Raw genomic sequence first — 13,095 nt, forward strand, 5'->3', positions numbered from 1 at the left:
TCAAATTTGACTCACAAACAAAATAACCAAGCCTTAGATCCTAACTTTTGAATTAAAAAACCACCCAACCAACCAAAACCTAGGTAGCAAGCTACCACAATTTTAAAAGATGATAGTGGGATGACATTCTGAAAATAAAATTATTGAACAGTTTTTAAAAATATTAAATGCAACACTTAAAAGTTTAATCCCTTAGAAATTTTTTAGATCCTAACTGAAGTTGGTAAAATATGAGACCAAATGAAAAACCAACAACTATCAAACAAAAGTACAGTTATTTCCATGGTATTGCAGATTCAACCAACCATGAGATCGAAAATATTTGGGAACAAAATAGAATGCTGCTGGAGATGTGTACTACGTAGTTAAGCCCATGATGGCTGTGTCTACACTGAACACATACAGTTTTTTTCTCATCATTACTCCCTAAACAATATAGTATAACTATTTACAAAGCATTTACATTGTAGTAGGTGTAATAAGTAATTTAGAGATGATTTAGCATACAGGAGACTTGAACATTCAAGGATGAGTATCCTCAGGGATCCTGCAACAAATCTTCATTGGATACCGAGGGATGAGTGTGTAATTTTGATAAGCTAGGATTTCCACACTAATAGCAAATTTCAAAATAAGTACAGAAATAAAAATCTATTTCTTTTAAGACTTTTAATATAAGTATCATGGAACAAATATTCTATATAAAGAACTTAATATCAAAAATAGTAAGATACTCCAAATATTTTTTAAAATTCTACCATTTATATACTAGGCTCTGAATTATATACTTAATTCACCAACTTCATACTGGGGTAAACCAAGGCTTTCCAAGGAGTATGTAAGCATGAATAAGTTTTACAGAAATCAAATTCAGACCTTCAACTTCTCTAATGTTCTCTTTTCCAAGACAATCTGCCTGAACTTACCTGGATCTAAGCTATGTGCTCATTCTACTTCTGATCTCTTTCTTGATAAATGCCCTCCTCCCACTAAAATAAAAAGGGATGTCTCTCACCCATCCCAGTCTCATGAGTACACTGCTATCCTGGCCTGTGTGGTTCAATGGTTAGAGCGCTGCCTGCGCACACAAGGGCTGCATATTCCTGCTCTGGTCAAGGGGAGGTATCTGGGTTGCAGGTTCACTCCCTTATTCTAATAAAGAGTATCAATTATAGTCTGAGTAAATAAATTGAAGATATAACTTCAAAAAGTAGTAATATTTCAGTGACTTTCCCCCCCTCACAAATATTCTTAGGTTCAAAATATGATGATCCAGTACATTGGATAATCCAAATAGTGGCCATGTAAGACCACCTAAAAAAGCCTTCTGCACTTTTAAATTATTTTTCAAATTTTGAAGTTTGTTCTCATATTTAGTCTATTATGAAACAAAAAATGCTTTACAGCGATCAGGCCATGATGCGTAAATTTGTTCCAGCATGAAATCTGGCTTTTCAACACAAGACCCTTAATCAACCTGTATATAGCTGTCTATGAAATATAACCTAACAGGGCAATGTATGCAGAATCACTCTTAATTATGAAATTTAACCTTTACTGAATAATTTCCCAGTTATACAATCCGGGTAAGAATTCCATGAAATATTTTTTTATTTTATAACTAGGGAAACTGAGGCTCAGGGAAGACTTGCTCAGAGCATAAAAAATAAGCTGGGAAATGAACCCAATCTCCCTGAAGCCAAAGCATGCTCTTTCCATCTCTCTAGCTAAAACCTGAGACAAACAGCAATGTGGAAGTGCCATTCACCTACTAGCTACATTTAAAATTATTTGAAGCCCACCAGCGCCCACGATAGTTTTCGAATAAAATGCATTAAGAGCCATGTCATTTAGAGGGCAACCCAGATCTAGTGAACACCCTTGTGCTGTTTTTACCTTTTGAAAAACAGCCTGCACGGACAATTCTTTTTTAACACCCATTATTTTACCTTCTCTCTTGGAACAGGACGAGCTGCTACCTAAAACTCTTTCTGTGGTTGGTGAACATCATTTTGCACTGCCTAAGGGGTATCGGAGGAATGGAAATACCCAGCTATGCCCTACAAGCAAGGAAACAGGCTGTTCCCCCCAAGAAAATACAACTAAGCCCTACTAATATCTAACACAGATTCCAAGAGGCAGACACGGAGGCAATGTTATTAGGAGCGGGCAAAAAAACAAAAAACAAAAAAAGCCCCTGACCCCAAACCCAGCCCCTTGAAAGTCTGTGCAAAGCCTGCCCTGCAGAGGGTCTGGGGCGGGGTGGGGGAAGGAAACGCGCTCCGCCGCGGGAGGCTCCGGCGAGGGCGCCTCCATATGCGGAACTCTCGCCCAATCCCCGTCCGGGCTGGAGCCCCGTGACCGCCAGGGAGCCTGTTTGTAGAAAAGTAGACAGGGAGCCCGCAAGCCGGGCTGGCAGAGGACGCTGGAACCTGGCTGCTCCGGGAGAAAATGTCTCCTTGGCAGCGGCCGCCCCTGTCCTGTGGTCTGACTTCCCAGGGCTGGCTCGGGAGCGAGGTGCGCGCCCCGGGCTTCTCCCCGCCCCCTTCCCCCATCCCTCTCTCTCCCGGGCTTCCACACTCCGCAGAGCTGTCTCGAGCAAGACTACACCACCTACCCAAAAAGAAAGAAAAGAAAACCCCTGGGGCGCACGGGTCCGGGGAAGGCTCTCGCCCTGGGTTTTCAGCGGTGACAGCAGCCTGGGCATCCGCCGCCTCGCTCCCGAGGCCGGTGCACTGGCAACTGGCATCGGCATGATCCTTACGCACGGCCCCCACAGGCTCTCCCGCAGCCTACGGCCCCGCAATCGCCCTCCCTGGACCTCGGACCCCCGATCGGTCGAGGGCCGTCTCCCTCTGCTCTCCCCGACCTCGCCCGAGCTCAGGGGGCAGAAGGGCGATGCCCCCAGCGGGCAAGCAGCCTCCAAAGAAACCATGTTAACCTTGCAAAGCGCACATCTGCCCACACGCCCTGTGTCACAGCCCTGCCAAGCCTGACAGCCTCCCCGCCGGAGATGCCTGCCCATCCCAGCCCCGCATCCCCTCCCAGCGCCGCATCCCCTCCCAATGGCACACCCGGACCCCCACCCCGTCCTCCCCCCTCTATCCCTGCCACCCTAAACCAATCCCAGAAAAGGGGAGATAGTATTTTGCCTAAGCAAATATATCTACCTGGATCAAATTCAGGGATCCGGGCTTGGTATTCAGCTCCGACTCTCATCCCAACATCTGCAAAGCAATGCCAAAAAGAGAGAGAGACAGAGAGAGAGAGCGAGAGAGAGAGACAGAGAGAAGAAAAAGAAAAGAAATAAAAAGAAAAGAGAAAATGGAAGAGACACTTAATAAAATATAAAAATTGCTGGAGGGATCTGGAAAGAAGCGGCGGGTGGCTGGGAAGATATTAACTCCGGGCGCTCCGGGAGATGGCAGAGGATGGGGGCGGGGAGCGGGGGGGCCGGGGGGGCGGCGAGGGCGGGGTATCGGTCGAGGGCGGAGGGACAGGGGTCGCGGGGGTGCTGCTGCACTGCACCGGGAGTTCGAGGCTACCGCAGCGCCCGGGCTCCGAGGGGAGGGAGGGCGGGAGCGCGGCGAAGGGAGGGGGCTGGGGGAGGGGAGGAGGAGGGGGGCAGGCGGGCTGGCGGGGAGGAGTTCGAGGCTACCACCGTGCTCGTCGTCGCTGCTGCAGCCGCTCTCGGGCTCCGAGAAGTGCAGCCCGCCGTTGGTGGACGAGGCGCCGCTGCCACCGCCGCCGGCCGGGCTCTTGGCGCTGCCGTTGGCCGACCGGTTCTTCCCCAGTAACTCGGGCCCTTTCTCCATCATGCCGGGCATGGTAGAAGAGGGGAGGGGGAAAGGTGAGGGGCCGGGGTAGGCGTCTGGGTGAAGGGGGGAGATCGCCTAGGGGTGGGGGCGGGAGGGAGAGGAGGAGGAGGAGGAGACGGCGGCGGCGGTGGAGGAGGAGGAGGGTGTTAATATGGAGCCGCCATAACCGCCCCGGTCCGGCAGTAGCGCAGTCGCCTCACAACAACCCGCCCCGGCCCCGCCTCTCTCCCCTCCTCCCTCCGCCCGCCCCGCGCAGCCCCGGGCTCCCCGCTCGGCCGCGCCGCGCTCCACTACGCCGCCAGTATCACTCCGCCCCGCAGGGAGGTTCCGGCCGCCGGGGAGGGGCGGCGGGGGAGGGCCGGCCGGGCCGGGGAAGCCCCGCTCGCCCGCCCGCCCGCCCGCCCGCAGCCGGGGCCCCCGCCGCCGCGCGCTGATGAAATCGCGGGCGAGGCGCGGCCGCCGCGCGGGCTTCCCGCCTAGGGGGCGCTCTGGGGCCCGCGCGGAGGCGCCGCGGGGCCGCCGGACTCTTTGCCCTCTCGGGGCGGAAGGAACGCGGCTGCAGTGAGAGGCGAGGCGCGACCCGAGGCGCCCGGGTCCTGCGGGCGGCCCCCCTCTTCCCGAGGGGGTTGCGGGGCCGGGTGGGCCCGGCGATGGCCCGGCCCTCTCCAGCCCGTGCGGCGGGCTGGCTGCTGGGTGTCAGGGCCCCTCGGCCGACGGCGGGCGGGTGTCGCGCGCTTCCCCGCCCTGGGGTCGGGCCTGGAGCAGGGCGGCCTTCGGGTTCCCCGGCGCATCGGGCCGAGGAGTAGGCTCGGCCGGGACCGCGGCAGTTTTTTGTTTCTGAATCTCTGAGCGGGGACCCGATTCCCTGGAAGAGACCGGTGGTGCCGAGCTGAGTTTCCGGTGCTGAGCAAGGCAGCTATATTTTGCTAAAAAGGTTTTTTTCGTTGTTGTTTTTAACCCTTTACCCTCGTTTCCTCTTCTCACTTTTTTTTTTTTCTTCCTTTTTTTGCTATTGCATTAGTTTGGGAGCGGGTGCGGTCGGTGGCGACCCGAGGCCGGGCCTCTCGCCCGGTTGGCGCCCGCCCGGGTGCTGACCTGTGGCCGCGGAGAGGGCGGGGCCGCAGCCCCGCAGGGTGCCCAGCCCCGCGGAGAGGCGCTCTGTCTGTCCTGCTTTACCGAATTGCATCAGGCAGGAGGAGCAGGGAACTGCGTTTTTCCGTCACCAGGTTTGAGGACTTCGGTTAATGGGCCAGGCTGCCTGGCGTTGGGGGCTATTTATGATTCCCCCTTCCCCCTATAAGTAAGTATCTGAGGATTTACTGTGAGCGCCTAGTATGCAGATGTATGCAGAGTAGTATTTGGGGTCAACAATAAGGTATTTCCCAAACACTTAAAAAGATTGCCCTGGAAGAATTCTATTTTAGGTCAATGCAGAGTGGATCAAACCAGAAATAAGCCCCGCCGACCTGAGCAAGCCTTCGCTCCAAGAAATCGGGAAGTGAGCCAAGAAGAGCCTGGGAAGTAAATATTTGGCAGGGGCCTTGTCTAAAGGGGAAAGTCTCCTGGGCAGGTGCAAAATCTATCTTGGTTCTGGCCGTGGAGATAGTTTCAGCTCTCTGTCAAAGCTTGGTGTACTTGCATTCAATATTTAAATCATACCACCAAACCTTTTATTCTAGCCTATTCCAAATATATTTCTGAATATTGTTTTAATTCCCGTATAGTTTTTCTCTAAGGAGAGAACGTCCTGGCCAAATGAAGTGAATAGCCATTTTCCTTGACAGTTATATTTTTCACTGTAAATTAACACATTGGTATTTTTCTTTTTCTACACAAGCCTATGATGAACATGATTCAGCATCTCTGGTCCTGGAACACAAAGGACAGACCCTGAACTGAGTGAATTACAAAGAAACGTCTCTCTGAGGCCTCTTGGCCAGCCAGCTTTCTAACACCCAACTTTGCAACACCCACCTTTCTACAGAAAGGAATTTCTACATACAGATCAAGAACCAAATCGTTGAAGATGAGGGGACTTTGGTAACCTATTTTTATTAGTAGTAAAACCCTTAAAGTAAAAAGATTTTTTTTTTTTTTTTTTTTAGTACAGCAAAGAGGGCAGAGCAAGGCAGACTGCATTCCACTCTTGGGAGAAGAACCTCAGGGAGGGAGGTGGGTGGGTTATGGCATTTTAAAAAAAAAGAAAAAAGAAAAGCAAGTTTCTGTTTTGCCCCTGAAGGAAAGGAACATGGCCTAACTCTGAAGATCAGTAATGGGCATTAAAATGATTTCCCAGCAATTAACAGGACAGTTGAAAAAGAGAAACGACCCAAGGGGAAGATTTGGGGAATGTCTATTATGGGGTTAAAGGAAGGAAAGAGTCTGAACAAGGATGGAGAGCTTTAAGAAAGGGTTAATAAACTACAGCCAGCAATGCTGGCTCAGGGGAAGGGTTTAAGAAAAGGCCTTTGCATTCCTCAATTAGAAGGGTGTTAGTTATTTTGTTTGGCTGTTTTCTTAGGTATTTATTTATTTATATTTTCCTTGTATTTTAAATTTGGGACAGACAATACATTTTCATAGTTCCAAAATCAAAAGATATAAGAGGATATACTTCACTATTGTACTAGACATCTCAGTGACTGCAAAAACGCAAGGAAAAAATGTATAAGGATTGGAAAGAAATAAAAGTTATTTGGAGAAATCACGATAGTCTGTATTTAAAATTATAACCTATAAACTATTAATAAGTGAATTTAGCAAGTTGCTGGATATAGTCAGCATATAAAGATCAATTATATTTTTATGTACTAGCACTAAACAATTAGGAAATGAATTTTTTTAAAAACTATAAAAATGTGAAATACCTAGCATATTAATGTCCTATGGCTGCTATAATAGATTACCGCAAACTTGGCTTAAAACAAATTTATTCTCAAAAGTTCTTGAGACCAGAAGTCCAAAATCACAGTGTCAGGGTCATATTCCCTCTAGAGGCTCTAGGAGAGAATCTGTTCATTGCCTTTTCCAGTTTCTGGTGTCTGCTGGCATTCCGTGGCTTGAAGCCACATCACTCTAATCTCTGCCTCCATCTTCACATTGCCTTCTCTGTGAGTCTCAAATTTCCCTCTTCCTCTATCATACAAGGACACTAATGGCATTTAGGGCCCTCCTGAATAATCCAGGACTATCACCTTGTTTCAAGATTCATAACTTAATCATATCTGCAGAGACCTTTTTTTCCAGATAAGGAAACATTTACAGGTTCCAGAGATTAGGACCTAACATCTTCGGGGCATCATCCAGCCCTTTGCACCCAGGAATAAATTTTAATGAAAGGTGTGTAGCCTAAGAACTCTATACTGAATATTTGTTATTCAGAGAAATAAGAGAAGACCCAAGTAACTGGACAGGTGTACTGCGGTCATAGATCAGAAGACAAGAATAATGTAAAAATGTCAGTTCTCCCTGAATTGGTCTGTAGATTTAGTCTAATCCCTATTAGAATCGCAGCAGGTTTTGTGTTTGTGTAAATTTACAAGCTGATTCTAAAATTTATATGGAAATTTCAGAAGACCAAGAATAGCCAATATAATCTGGGAGAGGAAAAAGATTGGAGGATTTATACTACCAGATATTAGTAGACCACTGGAGCCCTGGCTGGTGTGGCTCAGTTGAGTGTCACCCCATATACCAAAAGGTCACGGGTTCCATTCCTGGTCAGGGCACATGCCCAGATTGTGGGCTCCATCCCTGGTCAGTCAGGGTGAGGGAGGGAGGCAACTGATTCATGTTTCTCACATCGATGTTCTTTTCTCCTCTCTCAAAAAATTAATTAAAAAAAACAAACACGAAAGTAGACTAGTGGAACTGAATAGAGTTCCCAAACAGATGCTTATGTGAACATTTTATATATGCAAAGGTGACACTGTAGTGATGGGTAGAAAAAACTGGACGTTTTAATAGATGGGGTTGGGTCAGTTGAATATCCATGTGGAAAACAAACCTTGATGCCTACTCATGTTATCTTTATAACTTTGGTAGTCAAATATTAAACGACATGAAAAGCTCAAGTTATAAAGGAAAATATTGAACATTCCAAGTACAGAAAATAGTACAAAAAACACAAAGTATCTTGAATTTTGTTATGTCAGGAAACTACAGATAGATTTGTATTCCTGGAGCACGAAGTCAATCCAGAATGAGGCTGCAGAGGTAGGCAGGGCTGAACTACATAAAGCCCTTTATAGCATTGAAAAGGTTAAGCAATTTATAGATAACGGAAAAGGACCAGAGGGATCTAAGCAAGAGTGTGATTTGGTTCAAATGGTATTTTAGATGGAAATTGAGTTTGGCAAAGAAACCAACTGGCAGTGGTAGCAAGGATAGAAGCAGGGACAGAGGTAAACATTTAGTAGGTAAAGTTAGCAAAATTTGGGGGTTGATTGAATATGGACAGGAGAAGGGAAGTGGGGAGTCTAAACTGGTGCCAGGATTTTGCCTCGGGTGTCTGGGTGGATGATCGTGTCAACAACTGAGGTGGTAAGTCCTGAAGACTTACCAATTTGAGGGACAAGGAGGTTGAATTCATTTCTAGGTACATTAGATTCTCCATAGAGAGAGATCCAGCGTTTGACTGGATATATAATTAAGAACAGGACTGGAGAAAGGAGTTTGTTACCAATTGATTGTAGCTGACTAAGGTCATGAGACCTAACTAGATCACACAGGAAAAGCATATAAAATGAGAAATACAATGAGCTGAGAATGAAAAGCAGAGGAACACCAACACTGAAAGGCCACAAAGAAAAGAAATTCATAAAAGACAGAAAACTAGGAGAGTAACATACTGAAACCAAAGAGAGATCCAAACAGAAACAAGATCACTGGGGAAGCAGAGAAGTCCAGTGAGGAAAGGCTCGCATGGGTACAGTGCTTAGGCAAGTAAGAGGTCGTGAATGGTCTTGGTGAGAGCAGTTTTACCGGGATGATGGACTGAGAAGTGAGGAAATAAGGAAATGGGAATAACCAATGTGAACCTCCTCCAGAAGAGCATCCGTGTGGATGAAACAGCAAATAAAACAAGGGACTACATTTAGTGTCTTAAAGCAAAAAATTATAGAGCTCTAGGCAAAAATATGTATATAGGTAACATTTAAAAAATTAAAATACCAGATGCTGTTTCCCCTTAGTATCAGATGGACATTTAAAGCTGCAACATCATGCTAAGGAAAGGAGACAGTAAGTCATCCGGATCCCTGCACATAGTAGGGACTGTGGGCCCTGAAAAAGAAGATACCCACCGAGAAAGGCTCCTAGTGGTTTAACTGGGCTCAGATGAAAATAACACAGCGTAGTAACCATTTCTACGCAGAGGCCTTACACAAACGGCACCTACGGGAGAAGCTCGCACCGAGCCGCCGGCCCGCGGTCCTGCCGGCGGAGCCAGCCCGCACTGGGGAGCGCCTGGAACCCTTCAACCAATAGGACCGAGGCTTTCCCCGTCCAATTGGAGCTGTGCAGCTACATCATCATTAGCGTCTACGCTGACCAATCAGCAGCTCCATCCTGACCAGTCAGACAGGGCCTTTTGGACCAATCAAACTGCGAGGACTTGGTGCTTATTTGCATGAAGAAGGACCAACCAGGGGCCAGGGGCGGGGGACCTCTGTCTGTACCAGGCCGCTCCCCGCTGGCTGGAACGCGTTTTCCTCTCCGCAGAAGACTCCTTTTCGCTGGCTGGAGCCGAAACCCCAAGGATGTCCCCCTGGTGCAGAGCAGAGCTGCCCAGCTGGAGAAGTGGCCTGGCCCCAGGGCCTTCCAGCAGCAGTGCTGTGTCACAGTCGAGCTGTTCCACAGCGTGCTGTGTCACAGAGGAGCTGTTTGCACTGAATAAAAGTCCCTTCATCCCACCCCAAATTAAGGATTCCTTTCGGTGTCGAATTGATGCCAGCAACCTTCCCACTGACAATGCTTAATAACTATTTGAACAAAAATTTCTGACTTCTGTGTTTAAGTTTTCAAGAGTTTTTTTCTGCGTTAAAATATTTTCCATCTTTTTTAACGTTACTAGTGTGATTAGTTTTTAGTCTTTAATACCAACACACACCCACACAATGAACTATATATAAGTAACCTTTTGAAAAAGAGTGAAGCATATCCACTTATGTCAATATAGAACAATCTTGATATTTTAAGGGGAAAAAAATCCATGTGCAAATAGTTAATACAGCATTCATGTATATTGTGTGTGGGTGTGTTGTGTCTTAGTCTGCTCAGGCTGCTATAACAAAGTACCACGGACTAGGTGGCTATTAGCAGCAGAAATTTATTGCTCAGTTGTGGAGGCTGGAAGTCCAAGATCATGGTTGGGTGAGAGCCCTCTTCCAGGTTGCAGACTTTTCCTCTAACTTCACATGGTGGAAGGGGCTAGGTATCTCTTGGCAACAATTGGACATGGTTACTAAATCGAGCCAACAGTATCCTCTGGGCCTTTCTTACATGTTATAGTTTAGCCTGGTCTCTCCTCACTTAGACTGCTATAGATTTCTTATGTCCCCTTTCTTCCCTCTCCTGAGTAAATGAGTGTACATGTATTACCATTTCATTTCACCTGGTTGTTTTAGCTTACCTGGACATTCTGAGAACTTTTTGAATTCTACCTTTCTTACTCAACATGTTATATGATGCAGTTGTGGGCATTTGCACCTGTGATAGATGGCCCAGATGCAGTAAATGGAAGGGAGTTTCTGGCAAGAGCGGAATGTACAAAAGCCTGGAACCTTAATCTTCAGGTTAGTCTATTCCCTGTTTTCTGTATTTTTTTAATGTCTGCCTTTCTATTTGGCTCCTTCTTGATGGCCTATAAACATCTTAATGTTTGTTACATTCAAAAACAATGCAAAAAGTAATCCTTCCTTCAATATTGTGTCCTCAAGCTACTTGTCTTCTTCTTGTAGTCACTCTCTTTGAAAGAATATAGGGTCTACCTCAAGTCCCATACCTCCCATTTCATCTTTAACCCAGTAGAAGAACCAGTGGAGATTCTGGAAGGTGAATAGTAATGGGAAAACAAAAATTCATAATGCTTGGGTTCAAGTGAAAGTCCTTTTAACCTTGGGGGTGAACAAAGAAGAAAGACTTTTGAGTAGCTTCCAGATATGTTCCATGCAGTAGGGATAAAGAAAGGGTTTTTTTTAATGAAGTTTAAAGTTTTTCTCTTTGGGGATTTTGATCAGAGGGTATAGCAAAGATTTGAATTTCTATTTTAATTACTTCAGGTTGCTGGATTTGTGATTTTTTTTTTTTTTTTTTTTTTAATGCCAGGACTGAATTACAAGTCTGAGTTGTATTATGTGGATTATATTTAACTTTTAAGTTACTAAATGCAATTATGTTTTAAAAAATTACAGTATTCCATATACTATGATATTTTAAGGTACCAGAAGACCAGTATTTTTTGTTGGAATAAAACCATTCTTAAAAATTCTGAAATTTGAATCACTGATATATTATACTGCATTACAATTTCTAATCAAGCTGTGTTTTACTTGTGTAGATAAAATTCCTCTATGTCTCCATAATTCCTGAGAGGAAGAGTAAAGGACAACTGAAAAGAAAAGCTACTATTGGTAGAATAATACTTGAGTTCCAGAGACTTCTGAACAAATAAGATAAGCCAGTATTTAAACTAATTCAAGAAACTTTTTGCATTGGAATCCCATCATGAAAATAAAGAAGCCAAAGGAGTACTGGAAATATTTCTGTTGAAGGAATAACAACAGCTTGCTGTCAATAAAAAGATTGCAACCCATGGAAGAAATAGTTATTAAAAATACCTTGAAATGAGTATGCATGTGTGCATGCAAAAAAAAAGCAGAGACCATTTGAATACAGTGTAAGGAGAAAATATCTGGAGTTATCTAATAACCATGATTCCCTCTTCCAGCCATTGTAGAGAGAATTCGTGTTTCAGCAGCTGGAAAAATGTGCACAAGAGTAAGTTCACTATCTAATAATGACTAATGGACACAGTTAAAGAAACATCTTTTTAAAAAATGTGTCATATTTCATCTTCTATTTGTCATGATTAATTACATTTGCTTCACTTCATGTAGTGTTTAGCTAAGTTTGTTTGTATTGCTTTATTCATTTTATCTGCCAACAACTGATATTAGACTGATGATTTATATTTAATGTTTAAATTTTTATAATTTTCCATTTTACTTAATGCATACTTTTTAAAAATTGTTGACAGTATTACAGATGCTTCCATTTCCTCCCTCCCCGCCCTTTATCCCCCCTCCACCCAGCCTCCTACCCACCATAGGCCTTCACCACACTATTGTCTGTGTCATGGGCTGTGCATATATACATATAAGTTCTTTGGTTAATATATTCTAGTCCCCCCATCTCCTCCCCTCTGAGACCTATCAGTCTGTTCCGTGCATCCATGCCTCTGAACCTATTTTGTTCATTAGATTCCACATATAAGTGATGTCATGTGATATTTGTCTTTCTCTGCCTGCCTTATTTCGCTTAGCACAACAATCTCCATGTCCATCCATGCTGTTGCAAAGGGTAGGAGAGCCTTCATTTTTACAGCCACATAGTATTCCATTGTGTAAATGTACCACAGCTTTTTTATCCACTCATATTTTTATTTTATGAATTATAAAGCTTCAAAAAAGAAAATACTAGTATTTTAGTTAGTATTTGAATCAAATACCCCAATTCTGATATCCATATCCTCTGGTATTGCAGTGATTTAAAAAAAAAAAAATTATCTTTATTGTTGAAAGTATTACAGATATCCCCTTTTTCTCCCCATTGACCCCCTTCTACCCTGCACCCACCCCCCGCTCCAGGCCTTCACTACATTGCTGTCTGTGCCCATGGGTTATGCATATATGCATATAAAGTCTTTGGTTAATCTCGCCACCCACCCGCCCACCCACACCTTCCCTCTGAGATTCCTCAATCTGTTTCATGCTTCTGTGTCACTGGATCTATTTTGTTCATCAGTTTATTTTGTTCTTCAGATTCCACATATGAATGAGATCATATTGCAATGATTTTTTTTTTTAATGCAGTTCTCCCATAGAATCATCTCTGACTCTATCCCAGAGAAACTATGGGTTTACTCTCCTGAGGAGATTGTGCAAACTCAATGATACTTCATGAAAATTGTGTATTTATCTGTTTGTCTGTATTGCATCACGAAGTCTTTAAATATTTATGAAACTGGAAGTGATTTTATTAAATATAATGGAAGAAT

General features: G+C 44.8%; 1 protein-coding gene and 1 long non-coding RNA gene across 3 annotated transcripts in view; one reads left to right on the forward strand and one right to left on the reverse strand.

Annotated features, from left to right (window-relative positions):
- The window catches only part of RCOR3 (REST corepressor 3), a 40,843-nt gene extending 36,980 nt beyond the window's left edge, over window positions 1-3,863 (reverse strand). Inside the window, exons 1-2 of one of the 2 annotated variants that reach the window (XM_087827806.1) lie at window positions 3,662-3,863; window positions 3,171-3,227 (exon numbers count right to left, since the gene is read on the reverse strand). In XM_087827806.1, coding sequence (XP_087683932.1) covers window positions 3,171-3,227; window positions 3,662-3,827 — 223 coding nt within the window. In that variant the 5' untranslated portion in view covers window positions 3,828-3,863. Of the gene's footprint in view, window positions 1-3,170; window positions 3,228-3,658 lie in introns of both variants that reach the window. The other variant, XM_087827805.1, reaches the window with a different exon arrangement.
- Window positions 3,864-5,372: 1,509 nt separating this feature from the next.
- LOC107538858 (uncharacterized) lies at window positions 5,373-12,850 on the forward strand. The gene is made up of 3 exons (XR_001603349.2): window positions 5,373-5,858; window positions 10,511-10,612; window positions 11,377-12,850. It is a non-coding gene; the product is annotated as an uncharacterized LOC107538858 (long non-coding RNA).
- The last annotated feature ends 245 nt before the right edge of the window (window positions 12,851-13,095 follow it).

Source organism: Miniopterus natalensis, chromosome 19 (assembly GCF_054644295.1).
Source record: "Miniopterus natalensis isolate mMinNat1 chromosome 19, mMinNat1.hap1, whole genome shotgun sequence".
NCBI classification, from domain to species: domain Eukaryota; kingdom Metazoa; phylum Chordata; class Mammalia; order Chiroptera; family Miniopteridae; genus Miniopterus; species Miniopterus natalensis.